Source organism: Psammomys obesus, unplaced genomic scaffold (genome assembly GCF_907164565.1).
Source record: "Psammomys obesus unplaced genomic scaffold, mPsaObe1.curated_primary_1811, whole genome shotgun sequence".
NCBI classification, from domain to species: domain Eukaryota; kingdom Metazoa; phylum Chordata; class Mammalia; order Rodentia; family Muridae; genus Psammomys; species Psammomys obesus.
The window spans coordinates 362,705-376,120 of NW_026590490.1; the positions used below are offsets into that span (position 1 = coordinate 362,705).

General features: G+C 42.8%; 1 protein-coding gene across 8 annotated transcripts in view; it reads left to right on the top strand.

The window, feature by feature from the left end:
• The window catches only part of Cdk5rap2 (CDK5 regulatory subunit associated protein 2), a 185,793-nt gene that overhangs the window by 133,141 nt on the left and 39,236 nt on the right, over window positions 1-13,416 (top strand). For 6 of the 8 annotated variants that reach the window (XM_055607530.1, XM_055607534.1, XM_055607531.1 and 3 more), the window contains 2 exons: window positions 5,867-6,440; window positions 8,320-8,552. In XM_055607530.1, coding sequence (XP_055463505.1) covers window positions 5,867-6,440; window positions 8,320-8,552 — 807 coding nt within the window. Of the gene's footprint in view, window positions 1-780; window positions 913-5,866; window positions 6,441-8,319; window positions 8,553-13,416 lie in introns of all 8 variants that reach the window. The other 2 variants (XM_055607538.1, XM_055607533.1) reach the window with 2 other exon arrangements.

The window sequence follows — 13,416 nt, forward strand, 5'->3', positions numbered from 1 at the left end:
TACATTCTTTCTTCTTCCATGAGGCCTAACACATAAATACTCTCATAGGGATTATGTGATATTATGTAATACTCTGTAGCCAAAGGCAGCTTCCTTTTACTTTTACATTTTTCACTTAGATTCACCTATTTGAGGTTTCAGGGTCAGTAGAGTTCTACAGAATCAGACTTCTCTCTCTCTGTTTCATCTCCCATTTATCCTTTCTTCTACCCATCTAGGCATCTAGTTACCCTGTTGGTGTACATTATCTGACCACCTGCTATGTCTCCAGCCAGCTCAGGGACCATATATAGTTCTCTACCATCTGAGAGTTCCCTGTCTTACTGGGGTTGAGACAGATAATCAACTCTGCAGTGGGGTTTCCAAGGGGAGAGTGCCATGCGGAGGTGACTCAGCCCAGCAGAACAACTTGTATTTGTCTAAAACTTGCTCTCTGCTCTGCACACTTGCTGAGACCCAGGAGTACATCAGCCAGGTACTACTCTGGCCATCACCCAGAAGCCTCTGGGCTTCTCTCATTTTGGAAAAGTGGGCATGGGTTGATGAAAATTCATTTTCTCACTCATAGTTTTTTGAGAACTTAGACTTAAGCCATCTCAGACAAGCTGTTCTATATTTATGCTTTTATGTCCTGTTATGGCAGCTCGATAGATTAATTTTGTCTTATAAATTGCATTTTTCCTCCCCAGTGTTTTTATTCTCCCGGTTGTATCTTTGTGTTATTCTCAGTTGCTTGGCTAAATTTCAAGTCTACAGTTTTATTTTCTTTCTCATTGCTAGTGCCTGCAGCTCAGTGTGCTTTGAGAACAGCCTACGAGGACAATGTAGGCGAGCAAGAAGGACCTGAAACCACACCTTCTGCTGGGAGAGACAAAGAAGTGGACAGTGATCAATACACAAGCTTTGAGATTGGTTAGAATTCAACCGCCTTGCAGCAGCTACTGAGTACTAGGCATTGTTTAGGACTGTTTCCATCAGAGTCCTTACTAGGCCCTTAAAAACCCACTTGTGGGGCTTTACTATCATTCCAATATAACATAGGAATAGGACTGGGGAGGTTATGTGAAAATGACTGGTGTAGGGTCACAAAGCTGGTAAGGAGGCAGGAGTGTCAGGGCACAACTTACTCACATTGGGACAAACTGGTCTATTATCAGACTTCTGCAAGGCAGAGGGAAGGCTCAGGTTGTTTAGTATGAGAAAACAGTATCATCTCTCAAGGGATCTCACACATTAGGGACGTGGGATTAGAGTAGGACACTTGCATGCAGCTTAGTCTTGACTGTTGTTGAGTTGGTCTCTGTCCATCCAGGAAGAGTGGGTTGGAGGAAAGACTGCTGCTGAGACCAAGATTGTGAGCTTTTCCAACAGGTCAGTTGGAATGATGCAGAGACGAGTGAGGTCTCCAGCAAGTTGTATCCCCTTTCTTTAATTATGAAATATTTTATCTATACAGATATACATAAAGGACAGTACAACAACTATCCACATTCCTATTTAGTCAAGATGAGCTAGTGCTTATGCTTATTCTGTTTACCTTAGATCTTTTATTTTTTCATTAAAAATAAAATCATTCTTGTTTTGGATTCAATATACTTTGTAAGAAGTTGCAATCACTGTTTCAGGGAACAGCCAGCCTCTGGAACAAGAATGAGCTATGGCCAGGGCCCTCTGCTGTGCACCTTCCCAGACTAGAAATGCTGTGCTGATTGCATAGTCTTTGTGCTTCTTTGGGGTTTTCTGGCCTTTTAGGAGAAAGGTGCTGTAGCAGTCAATAGAGTGCTGGTTAGCTCAGCTGTGGGTAATAATTTGCATGTGAAATGCCTCTCACAGGTTCATGTGTTTGAACACTTGGTCTCTAGTGTTAGTTAGTGCTGTTTGTAGAGACTATGGAGTCTGGATCTGGTTCATAGCTAGTGACTAGTGGAAGGTTCCAGAAGGTTCCTTTCCCTCTCAGTTCTGGTTTGTCACTGAGCTGCATTTGTCTTTCTGAGTGTGTATTTAGATCTATGCACACATGGCTGCCTCTGCTTGAATTCCCCCTTTTCTTGCTTTGCTGAAGCTTTATTCTGAGATCCCCACCCACGATGTACCTTTTGTGGGTATACTTTTTAAATATCCTTGGACTTGAGCACTGGTGTTGATTTGTTCAGTGACTGCCTGGCTCAGGGCTGCATGTTATGCATAACACCTTAGCTTTGCCTCCTTTTTGAAGAACACTTCTGTAGGTGCTTGGGGAAAGAATGGAGAGCATCATCTGCACAGGTCCTAGTGGCCTTACTCTCTACTCATGTGCTTCTGACACAGGAAACCCCAGCAGAAGATTCAGGACTGTTGTGACAGAAGGCATCATTTGCAGTGTTTCTACTTTTTACTCCAGCTCTTAAAGCCTTCAGTAACACAAATACCTCAGGTGAGGTGCTAGCACATAGGCTGGTCTTGGCACATGCATGGTCTTAAGTCCAAGGCCTGCCAGCTTGCATTATCAGTCATATACATATACATCATATACATATTCCTTTCCCACAGCATTCATACAGTTCTAACCAAACAGTGGAAATAGTTTGTTCAGACCATCATCAACGGCTGCTGAGCAAAGAATAAAAATGTCACATTGCTTTACTCATGCTGGCCGTGAGACTTGCTCTGTGTTGGCCTTAGATATGGGAAGCCAAATCCCTGCCTTTGCTAAATCATAAATTGTTGTAGATTGTGGACTTTTGAGAGTGCTTCTTTTTAAGGACGGGTTGCGTTGTTGTGATTGTTGTTCTATTACTGAAAATAGTTGTTTTTTCCTCTTATATAATTTAACCTGATTATGGTTCCTTTTGCTCTTCTCCTCCCAGGTCCTCCCCACCTTTTCTCCCATCCAGATCTACTTCTTACTGTCTCTGATTTGAAAATAAACAAGCTTCTAAGGAATAATAATATATAAGATAAAACAAAAGTTATCAAATAAGACTTGGACACGACAAACCAACAGAAGGAAAACATCCCAAGAGAAGGCACAAAAATCAGATACCCACTCATTTGCACCCTTATGAATCCTATAAAAGTACTAAACTGGAAGCCATAATATATACACAGAGGACCTAGAGCAGGCCTGTATAGGCTCTGTGCATGCTGCCTCAGTCTGTATGAGTTCGTTTGAACTTTAATTATATTGATATAGAGGGTCTTGTTTTCATGGTGTCCTTTAACCCCTTTGGTTCTTATACTGTTTACTTCTTTTCTGCAGAGTTCCCTGAGCTCTGAGTAGAAGGATAGAGACATCCCATTTAACCCTGAGTGTTTTTCTAGTCTTTTTTTTTTAAGATATATTTATTTATTTTATGTACATGAGAGCTCTATCTTCATGTACACCTGCATGCCAGAAGACATCAGCTCTCACATTATAGATGATTGTGAGTCACCATATGGTTGCTGGGAATTGAACTCAGGAACTCTGGAAGAGCAGCCACTTCTCTTAACCACTGAGCCATCTCTCTATCCCCTTGGCAACTACTTGGGTTGTTTGGAGATTCCTATGGGACCCCTTTGGCCATCAACTCAATTAGATGTAATCCAGTCCCAGTACTAAAATCTTTATTTGGTGACAAGAGATGGGCTGTTGGGATTCTTGTTTCCCCCACTATTTGGCAATTTCATTTGGAACACCTTTATATATATATATATATATATATATATATATATATATATATATATATATACACACACACACACACACACACACACACACACACACACACACACATACATATATATATTTTAGGAAGCTTCTACTGTATTATGGTTCCATACTACCTTGAGGATACTTCTAAAGGATGAAGTATAGGAATGTTATGATTGTTGCATTGTTAGGAGCAGAGTTTAAAGTAGAGGTATAAATGTGACTGTGAGCATGCACGCCCCTGGCACTCTCTGTGCTGTATATTCAAATATTTGGGCCAATCACAATTTGTCTCAAAGTGACATTTGTGTAGCAGTTGCATTTGTCTTTGTTTTATGATTCCTTAACAAAACACATCATAATTAATCTTTAGTTCTTTGAGAAAGATTTCTTCTTGCTATCAAGTGTAGATGATACTATAATGAGACTGCTATGATATGGTAGCATGACACTGTGTTCTACAGGTGTGTTGGGCTGTATGCATAGCTTCCTGGGACACATGTAACTTATGGAGCTTAGTTTGGATATGCCTATGTACTTCCTCATCCTGGAGGCTGACTCCCTGGAACAAAACCTTGTTGAGGGATATTTTGCTTGTTCTTTCTGATCTGTACTCTCTTTGAGCCACACTCCGTACCACATACCTTTTCACTATCCATCATGTACCAGACACTAGAAAAACAGATGAGTGATTTCTGTTTGATGACATATTATACAGTGTAGAAGTGCTGTATTGGGAATACTTGCATTAAGATGTATACCCATTGTTACCTTAAAAATCCAAAGGTGATGTTGACATTGTAAACAGAGATAAGAGTGGCCTTGAGACTATGACGAACAAATTCTAGAAGCTGTGGTTCCATAGAATGTTGATGTAATTGTCTTTCTGAGAGCCACCCTAGGTCATCTTGTCCATCTCATATTGTTGCCCTTAAAGCCTTTTCACAAGCCAGCCTTTGCTTGTTTGCCTCCCATGACGATATCTTCCATCTTTGAAGAACTGGTTCTAAGGAAGCAAGGAGCAGTTCCTTTACTGCTGTGTATATTAGTTATGTTAGCCTTTTTCTGAAAGTGTTCAGTATAATGCCAGCAAATAAATACAGCTCTTCCCACTGAGTAGTGTCCTTTCTACTATGCAGCTGAAATTTTGGAGGGTCAGAGAGGTTCATTAATTTGCTCAAGTACAGCTATTGGAAATAAGGAAGCAGAGCCAGTGTTGGAGAACAGGTCTATTGATTTCAGAGGTGAGGTTTTTCAGGCCTGGAAAGATGTCTCAGTGGTTAGGAGCACTTACTTTCAGAGGACCTGTTTCAAAACCCATGTCCAGGCAGCTCACAGCTGCCTGTAATTCCAGTTCTGGTACTCTTTCCTGACCCCCATGGGCATGTGCATGCATGTGGTACATAAACAGACAAGCAGGTGTGTAAATATACACAGGGAAGTACACAGTCCAAAAGTGAGCCCACAGAAGAAGGAAAACTAGACCTAGAAAACTAAAGTATGGAAGGACAAAAATTATTCAGGACACAATATATGAAGAAGTGTGGAAGTGTGAAACAGAACAATGTGGGCAGGAGGTGCTGGGGACTTTGTGAGAACCTTCCATGGGTGGTGTGTCGGCTTGGGGTGCCTCCAACCAGGTCATAGGAATCTCAGAATAGGAGTACTGACGGGTTTCAGTATGTAGGGTTTATCATGGTTGAATGCCCTCTTTAGAACATTTATCTGAGAAAGAGGATGGATTGAGTGGTAAAACAGCATGCTAGCCAGCTTTCTAAGACAATGAGCTTGAAAGGACGGAAAGGATTTTGTCTTGTGGGTCCATGACTGGCTGGGCTTTTCCCTGTGAGTCTTTGGTGAGGGAGAATATCATGGTGGGGGCTTGGGGTAGAGTATAGCTGTTCACATCATAGTGTCTAGGAAGCAGAGAATGGGGGACAGGTTCTTAATGTCCTCTTCAGTGATGATTTTCTTCTACTAGGCCTCACTTCTAAACACAGTACAACCTTCTGGCAGTGCTGTGAACCAAGCCTTTACTACATGGGCTTTGGGGACATTTAAGTTCCACAGTTCAACTGTGGGAAGCACCAGAGGCAGGTGGCTATTATGGTAGTGTTGACTCAGCATTGGCTCTGTGATATACGGGGTTGGTTGCAGCAAAGGAGATATTGACAATGATTAGTATTTGATTTTCAGATTCTGAAATCTGTTCTCCTGATGACCTTGCCTTAGTACCAGCATTCAAGGAGAACCCTGAGGACTGCCTCGACCCACCTTCCATAGCCACTTACTTGAATTCCAAGAGTCAGCTCTCTGTTAAAGTCAGTGTGATTGGTACTGACCCGTCTGAGAACATTGATATCCCTGAGGACATAGAAGCCTTAAAACAGAAAATCCAGGACTTGCAAAGTGAGCTGGAAGGCTACCGAAACTTCATAGTCCAGCTACAGAAGCACTCTCAGTGCAGCAAGGCCATTATCACAGTTTTGTGTGGGACAGAAGGGGCCAAAGATGGCTTAAACAAGTCTACAGGCCACATTGATGAAGAAGAAATGACATTTTCAAGTTTGCACCAAGTACGGTATGTGAAGCACATGAAAATCCTCCATTCACTTACCCCAGAGATGATTGACGGCAGGATATTAGAGAGCCTCAAACAACAGCTGGTAGAACAAGAGCAGGAGCTACAGAAGGATCAGGATTTGAACTTGGAACTTTTCAGCAAAATCCATAACCCGCAGAACAAGTTCCGAGACCTTTCTCCATCAAGGTACATCTTATTCCTTCCTGCTTCAACCTCTTTCCTAATAAGCCTGCAGTTCTCCCAGGTTGTTGCTAGGCAGGAGCCCAGGAACTCTGAGGGAATGCTGCTCTATTGGTGAGTAGAGTATAAACTAAGGAAAGCCTCACCTGGGGTTCAGGCAGCCAGGATGAGCATGAAAGGCTAGGCTAGGCTGCACAGCATTGCTCTGTGCTGGGTATGCACATTAGTTAGGAGCTGTGCACCTTCTGAGATTGGCAGGGCAGGTGTTGCCCTTCTGGGCTGAGGACTCAGGGTAGAAGCTCCACAGCAGTCACTCAGTGGATTGCAGTGTGTTTACTGAGCTGTCTGCCATGTTTATTTTTGAACTATGTTATTGGCTTTTGCCATTTTGTGGAAGTAAAACGGATGTCCTAGGCAAGTTGGGAGGAATGTAAATGTTTTCTGTATCTTTCCCCTTAAGGTCTTCTTAGAGAAATAAGCTTGTGTTGAAATCAAGAAATTCTTAGGTCATGAAGATAATGCTTTATGGTTATGAATACATACATTGGCTTCATGAGATATGGTAAAAATGGGATCATCTGTAAAGTTGAGCTTCATTCATTACTAATTTGAGAAAAACACTGTTCTGAATTGTCAAAGAGCGAGAGTGATTTTCTTTCAAGGCTGCCCAAGCAGTGAGTCTGAGGGAGCTTATTTATTGATGGGCTGTTGTAGCAGTCCCCAGGCTAAAAAGTTTTTGTTTTGTTTTGTTTTGAAATGGAATTTCACCTGTAGTTCAGGCTGGCCTCAAACTCATAATCCTCTTGCCGCAGCCTCTTGAGTGCTGGCATTGTAGGTGTTGTCTGACCCTGCTAGGTGAGAAACTTGATGATTTAACCCCAGACACTGAGCAGGAGGCACTCTCAAGTTGTTGTTGTTGTTGTTGTTGTTTTTTTGTAGCTAAACTGAGACTTTTGTGACTTGCCTGAGGCATTGCCAGGGTTCAAGACCATACAAACACCTCACTCTTCCTCTTCCACAGAACTGGCTCCACCTTTAAGATGGGTATCATATGATTGGTTTTTGGTTATTGGTTGTTAACAGTGGTCATGGTGAACCAAAGTGTCTGTCAGGCAACTCTAGATCTAGCTAATTATGACTACTTTTCCTCCTTTTGAGGAAGCTGCAGACTTGGGCCATCATAGAGAAGTGGTGGTGAGGAGGTAGTATTGCATGATAAAACTTCGTAGACTGTGTGTTTGAAAAACAAAGCTTTACCACCTAAATATCTTTGAGAAAGATTTCCTTTTCTGCATGAGTCCATGTATTAGAAGCACAGGACAACCAGGTGACTTAAGATAACTCGTTCCCATGACTGATGGGCCCTAGTCACTCAGTAAGTGGTAGCCAGGTGTCTGGCTTTTTCTGTTAGAAGCAGGCAGTCCTTTCTTTTTACCCTTGTCATGCACACATGTGCGCACAATCGCACGCGCGCGCACACACACACACACACACACACACACACACACACACACACAGTATTTGTACTTGGTGAGAACATTTGGTAGGTCCCTGACCCTTGAGGCATTTGTTTCTGTAATTCAGCATAGTGTCTTTGAAGAGTGTATGGAAACTAATTGTTCTCCTGAGTCCCTGCCAATCTGTGCTTTAATTGGGGGCTTTCTGAGGTTAAAAATATTGCGGAAGAATCTCTATTCAAGCATTTGTTGGTTGTTTGAACTCAAAGAAGGAGTGACCTTGTACAGTTTCAATTTTTCTAAAGTATATATGCTTGTATAGCTTCAGGCTTTCAGAAATTATGCTCTGTCATTTTTCCAATTAGTGTTAAGGTCACAAAAATTCAATTCTGAAATGACACACACATTTTCCTTTCCTCTTTTATCAGATATGATTCATTGGTTCAGTCCCAAGCCAGAGAGCTCTCCCTTCAGCGGCAGCAGATTAAGGATAGCCATGACATCTGTGTCATTTACCGTCAACACATGAGCATCATGATCAAAGCATTTGAGGAGCTTCTGCAGGCCAGTGATGTGGACAGTTGTGTGGCTGAGGGCTTCCGGGAGCAGCTAACACAGTGTGCTGGACTGCTAGAGCAGCTGGAGAAGCTTTTTCTCCATGGTAAGTGGGTAGAGCGCTGGTCTGAGACTTTCTGTGGCTTCTTGGGTGGCCATTGGCAGAATTCACTCCCTGCCCTTGCTTGCCTTCTTGCCAGCTATACACACTGATCTGGTTGTTCTGCCATTAGTCCCAAATAACCTTCTTTCTCATGGTCTTTACCCCTTGCTTTTCTTGTTCCTTTTCCTTTTCTCAGCCATCCTGTTGGGTAAGTCCTCCTTGACAATCTGTGTAAGACAGCAGTGCTCCTGTCACAGACATCCACTGTCCACTTCTTCTGTTCAATATTTCTTTGTGCTTATAGTCAAGGAGTGAGTGAGTCCAGTTTTATGGTATGAAGAGTGTGGCTCATGAGAGGAAGTACCTCATTTGCGATCATGGCAGCAATGAATGGCCAATCTAGGATTTTATAACTGATCTCTTAGCATACATCTATTCCCCCAGTAGATCTATTTGTATTCTTCTTGGTGTTGTAGATGCTATTTGATTAAAACTTCACAGTGACTTTGGAAGTAGGAGGTGATAACTCAGTGTCATAGTCACTGTTCTATTGCTGTAAAAAACACACCATGACCAAGGCAACTCTTATAAAAGAAAGCATGTATTTGGGGTTTGCTTAAAATTTCAGTGGTTTAGTCCATTGTCATCATGGTAGGGGCATGGCATAATACAGGCAAGTACTTGAACAATAGCTGAAAGCTACATCATGAACTTTAGCCGGGGGGGGGGGGGGGGCGAGGAGAGACAGACAGACAGACTCTGGCCTTTTGAATACTCAAACCCTACTCCCTGTGACACACTTCCTCTACCAAGTCCATACCTCTTAATCCTTGTAATCCTTATCAAATAGTGCTACTTCCTGGTGGCTAAGCATTCAAGTACATGAGCCTTTTGGGGCCATTCTGATTCAAACTACCACACTCCATTCTGTGAAGTCTTGGTGTTGCTCTCTGGCAGTAGCCTGGGCTGTCCCATAGGGTATTGTACTGCCCTTTTGGCTGCTGGGATGTTGGATGGAAAACAGATGTTCCCATCTCTCTTTTAGGCCAGTACAGGTGCAGTTTGCTTCAGGATGGGAATAAGGGAACCCCCAGGGATCAAAGGTTCAGCTTCTCTCAGGAATGACTAGAGTGCTTAGGGTGAGGCCCATGCAGTAGGCAATATTCTTGGTCTTAGGAGGAGGAGTTTTTGAGGGTGAATGTATTTAACTTGCTTAGGGCTAGGGGTGTCTGAGATACTTAATTTACATTAACAAAACAGTGCCATCGTAAGAGGGGAGAGTGGTATTTAATTATTGTATGGGTAGGGGAGAATCTCCAGGTACAGTTAAAGGTCATTGGTTGAAAGCCAAGACACCATGACTTCTTATTAGCTTAAGGTGGGTATCTCCAGGAATCCCCAGGTACTTGCTAAACAGGTTTCTTATCAGGAAGGGGCCAGTAATCTTCCCTGAGGGCTATGTGATACTCCTTACAGGATCTTGGGTTTCCTAGATCAGGCAAAGAAGGAACCCCACTGAGAAAGTGAGTCTGTTGTCGTAGACTGAGCTCAGAGGCTATCTGGGAATACCACACTTAAGACCTTAATAGTAGGGTTCCACGCCATGGCTCTGTGAGGGACCTGTGGCTCTCATGACCAAGTGCTTACAATCATATGTGTTTATAGTGAGCTGGGGCTAAATCCTCAGGACTATGTGCTTTATAGGCCTATGTGGTTTAAGAGGCTGGTCATAAGTGAGAAAAGTGAGTTGCCCAGAGATAGTGTGCACTTGGTGAAGATAATTTTAACTGCTTTTCTGCAGGTGGTTCTCCATGCTCCCTGTATGTACTGTTTAATTCCACAATGAACACAGGGGAGCTCGCCAATCTGGGTCTCTTTGTGCTTTTCCTAAAGCCCCGTTGTTGGCTGACTTCCTGGAATTTTTTCTCTGAGAGCTTTGAGGATCGGGGTGTAGGAACACTAGACTGTTAGCAGCTTTATAAAGGGTGCTCTTTCTGGCTCCTATGTTCTCAATAAGCTCATTTTTACTTCATGGTGCAGAAGTAACTGGGTGGTGGACAGATTGACCAAGCTCACAGTATTTTGTTGTCTTTCTTAAGACAACCCTGGCCCTGGTTCTGGCAAGGGAGGTAAAGGGGAGGATGCTTCTGGCATCTGCTGTGCTCCCTCTTCAGCTAGCTGCTCAAGACTTCTCAGTCAGCCAGAGTTTGAGAACCATTCCACTTGTTTCTTGTAGGCTCTGGAGCAGGAACATTTCAGGGCTAGCAGATGGCACAAGTGTAGGACTTCATATTCTTCAAAGTATAAAGGCCTTAGGTACCATGCTGCAGCTCCTTTCTTAGGGAATAAAAAGAGGCACAGAGACCAGTATTCCTTGGATGCCCTGTAAGGGGTCTGGCTCTTGAATTACGAAGCAGGTTTACAATAAAGTAATTTGTATATAAGGCAGTTGTAAGGCACATGTTGTCAGACATTTACATATAGACCTTAGATGATAATACCAAGCATGTTTGCTATGGGATGATGGATAGGTAGCCACTACTCTGACTATCATTTGTGTAGCTGTGCATTGGAAGCCTTGAGTTCCTCCGCTTGACCCTTTTAGAACTTTTTTTTTTTTTTTTTTTTTTTTAACAGCAACAGGACTCTGCAACTTTTCCCTTTCCTCACTGATAGATAACATACATTAAGCTTTAGTGGCTACAGAACATCTTCTGTGTAAATGTTCCTTGCCTTATTTGATGATTTCCAGGGGGTGGACACTTAGGTTGCGTCCATTTAGGGACTCTTATAAAGAACAGTCACTTGGAACCTCAGTACATTCTTGCTACTTCTGTCAAAACATTTGGTTGGCAGAATCTTAAGAAGCAGAATGGGTAGTAGTATGCTTTCTTGATACTTGCTATGGGCAAAGCTACTAAGGATCCTGATAGGATCTGGAATTCAAAGAGATTCTATGGAGTGTGATTTTTCTGGGTGAAGGTGTGTAGCTTTCAGATTTGCCACATGGCCAGGATCCAGAGTAGATCAGGAGCTAGAGTCGCAGTCAGGTTTTCTAGCATAGCCTTATTGTGGTATCTCCAAAGACGAGCTGCATAGACAAGGAAGGTAGTAATTGAGCAAAGTACTAGAACTGGTGCAAAGACAATTGATTGATAGTTCCTCAATGAACTCAGTAGGATTGTCAGGGTTTAGCCACTTAAATAGAAAGCAGTCACTAAGGATCCTTTGCCTTGACATTCTTCCTCATTTCTTCTCAAGATTTTCCATAGTCCAATGGAAAAACAGTGAGGAAATGCAGAAGGTAGTTTTCATTGTGTGTTTGCTTTATTGTCAGCCCAGGTGGAAATATGTGTCATCCTTGTGTCCTATGAGGAGTATAGAGGTTAGCTCACTTGTACCAGGTCACACAGGAGGTGGCAGAGTCTGAACTGGAGATTTTACTTCATAGCCTGTTCTAACCACTGGGATATATGTAATGCCTGTCACATAGCCTGTTCTAAACAGTGGGATATATGTATTGCCTGTCACAGTAAGAGCAACTGTTCTTATTGCCTGGGTGTTGCATTTCCCCTTCTGTGAGTCTTACAACCAGTGCCTTTCTATACAGGCCGGGCTCACTCTTTACATAAATTGTGCTGATCCTCTGAAAGCTTTCTTTTTTACCCCAAGTAGAAGAGAGGTCTCGTTCCTGTTCTTCACTCTGGGTTACCTGCAATTTATATATGACTTTGTGATGGGGCTATCAGAGGGATGTTGGAGTGGCCTTTGGAATCAGAGATTGGAGTTACTACCCTGGCTTATGGGTCATTCTACTTTATAGGTCATATATCTTCTATGGGGTTAGTAACAACCACCTTAACAGAGTCCTTTGTAAAGATTAAGTGAGATTATTTTAAGTGTCTCATGTTGCCATTGGAAATAGTGGGACTTCAGGAGGTGACAGAAACGATTACAAGGTGTAACTAGCTTACTGCAACTTGATATTGCCATGGTCAATTAACATCCGTGAGTAGTCTGCTCTTTTCTGAAGAGAAACAGAGATGGAGTAAATTGGTGGTAGGAGAGGGCAAAGGGGGAGGCAGAGGGGAAGGAGAAGAGAGAGGGGAAACTTCAGACATGTGAAAAAAATGAAAAAGAAAGAAGGTAAGTGTATTTATATATTTTTAAATTTTTTTATTATTTTTCACAATTAATTTACTTTGTGTCCCATTGTAGGCCCCTCTCTCATCCCCTCCTGGTCCTACCTTTCCTTCCTCTTTTCTCCCTATCCCCCTCTCCTAGTCCACTGAAAAGGAGGAGTCCTTCTTCCCTACTATCTGACCCTAGCCTGTTAAGTCTAATCAGGACTGCCATGGTCCTCTTCCTCTGTGGCCTCAATAAGGCCACCCCACTGGGGGAAGTGATCAAAGAGCACGCAGCTCAGTTCATGTCATAGACTGCTGTTGTACCCCTTATTAGGGTACCCACTTGGAGACTGAACTCCCTATGGACTACATCTGAACAGGGCGTCACTCCATGCATAGTTCTTGGTTGATGCAGGGCCCTCTGAACCCAGATTTTTTGGCTTTGTTGGTCTCCTTGTGGAGCCCCTGTCCCTTCTGCATCCTTCTATCCCCCCAACTCTTCCATAAGACTCCCTGCACTCTGCCCAAAGTTTGGTTGTGAGTTTTGCATCTGTTTCAATCTCCTGCCCCTGGGTGGAATCTTTCAGAGGACATCTGTGGAAGGCTTCCGTCCTGTTCCCTTTCTTTCACTGCTTCCTGTGTCTATCCTGTTTGCCCTTCTGAATGAGATTTTATATATTTTTTTAAAAAAGAAAGAAAGAAACTTTTGATTACAACAGTGGCTCACGCTGTCAAGCAAA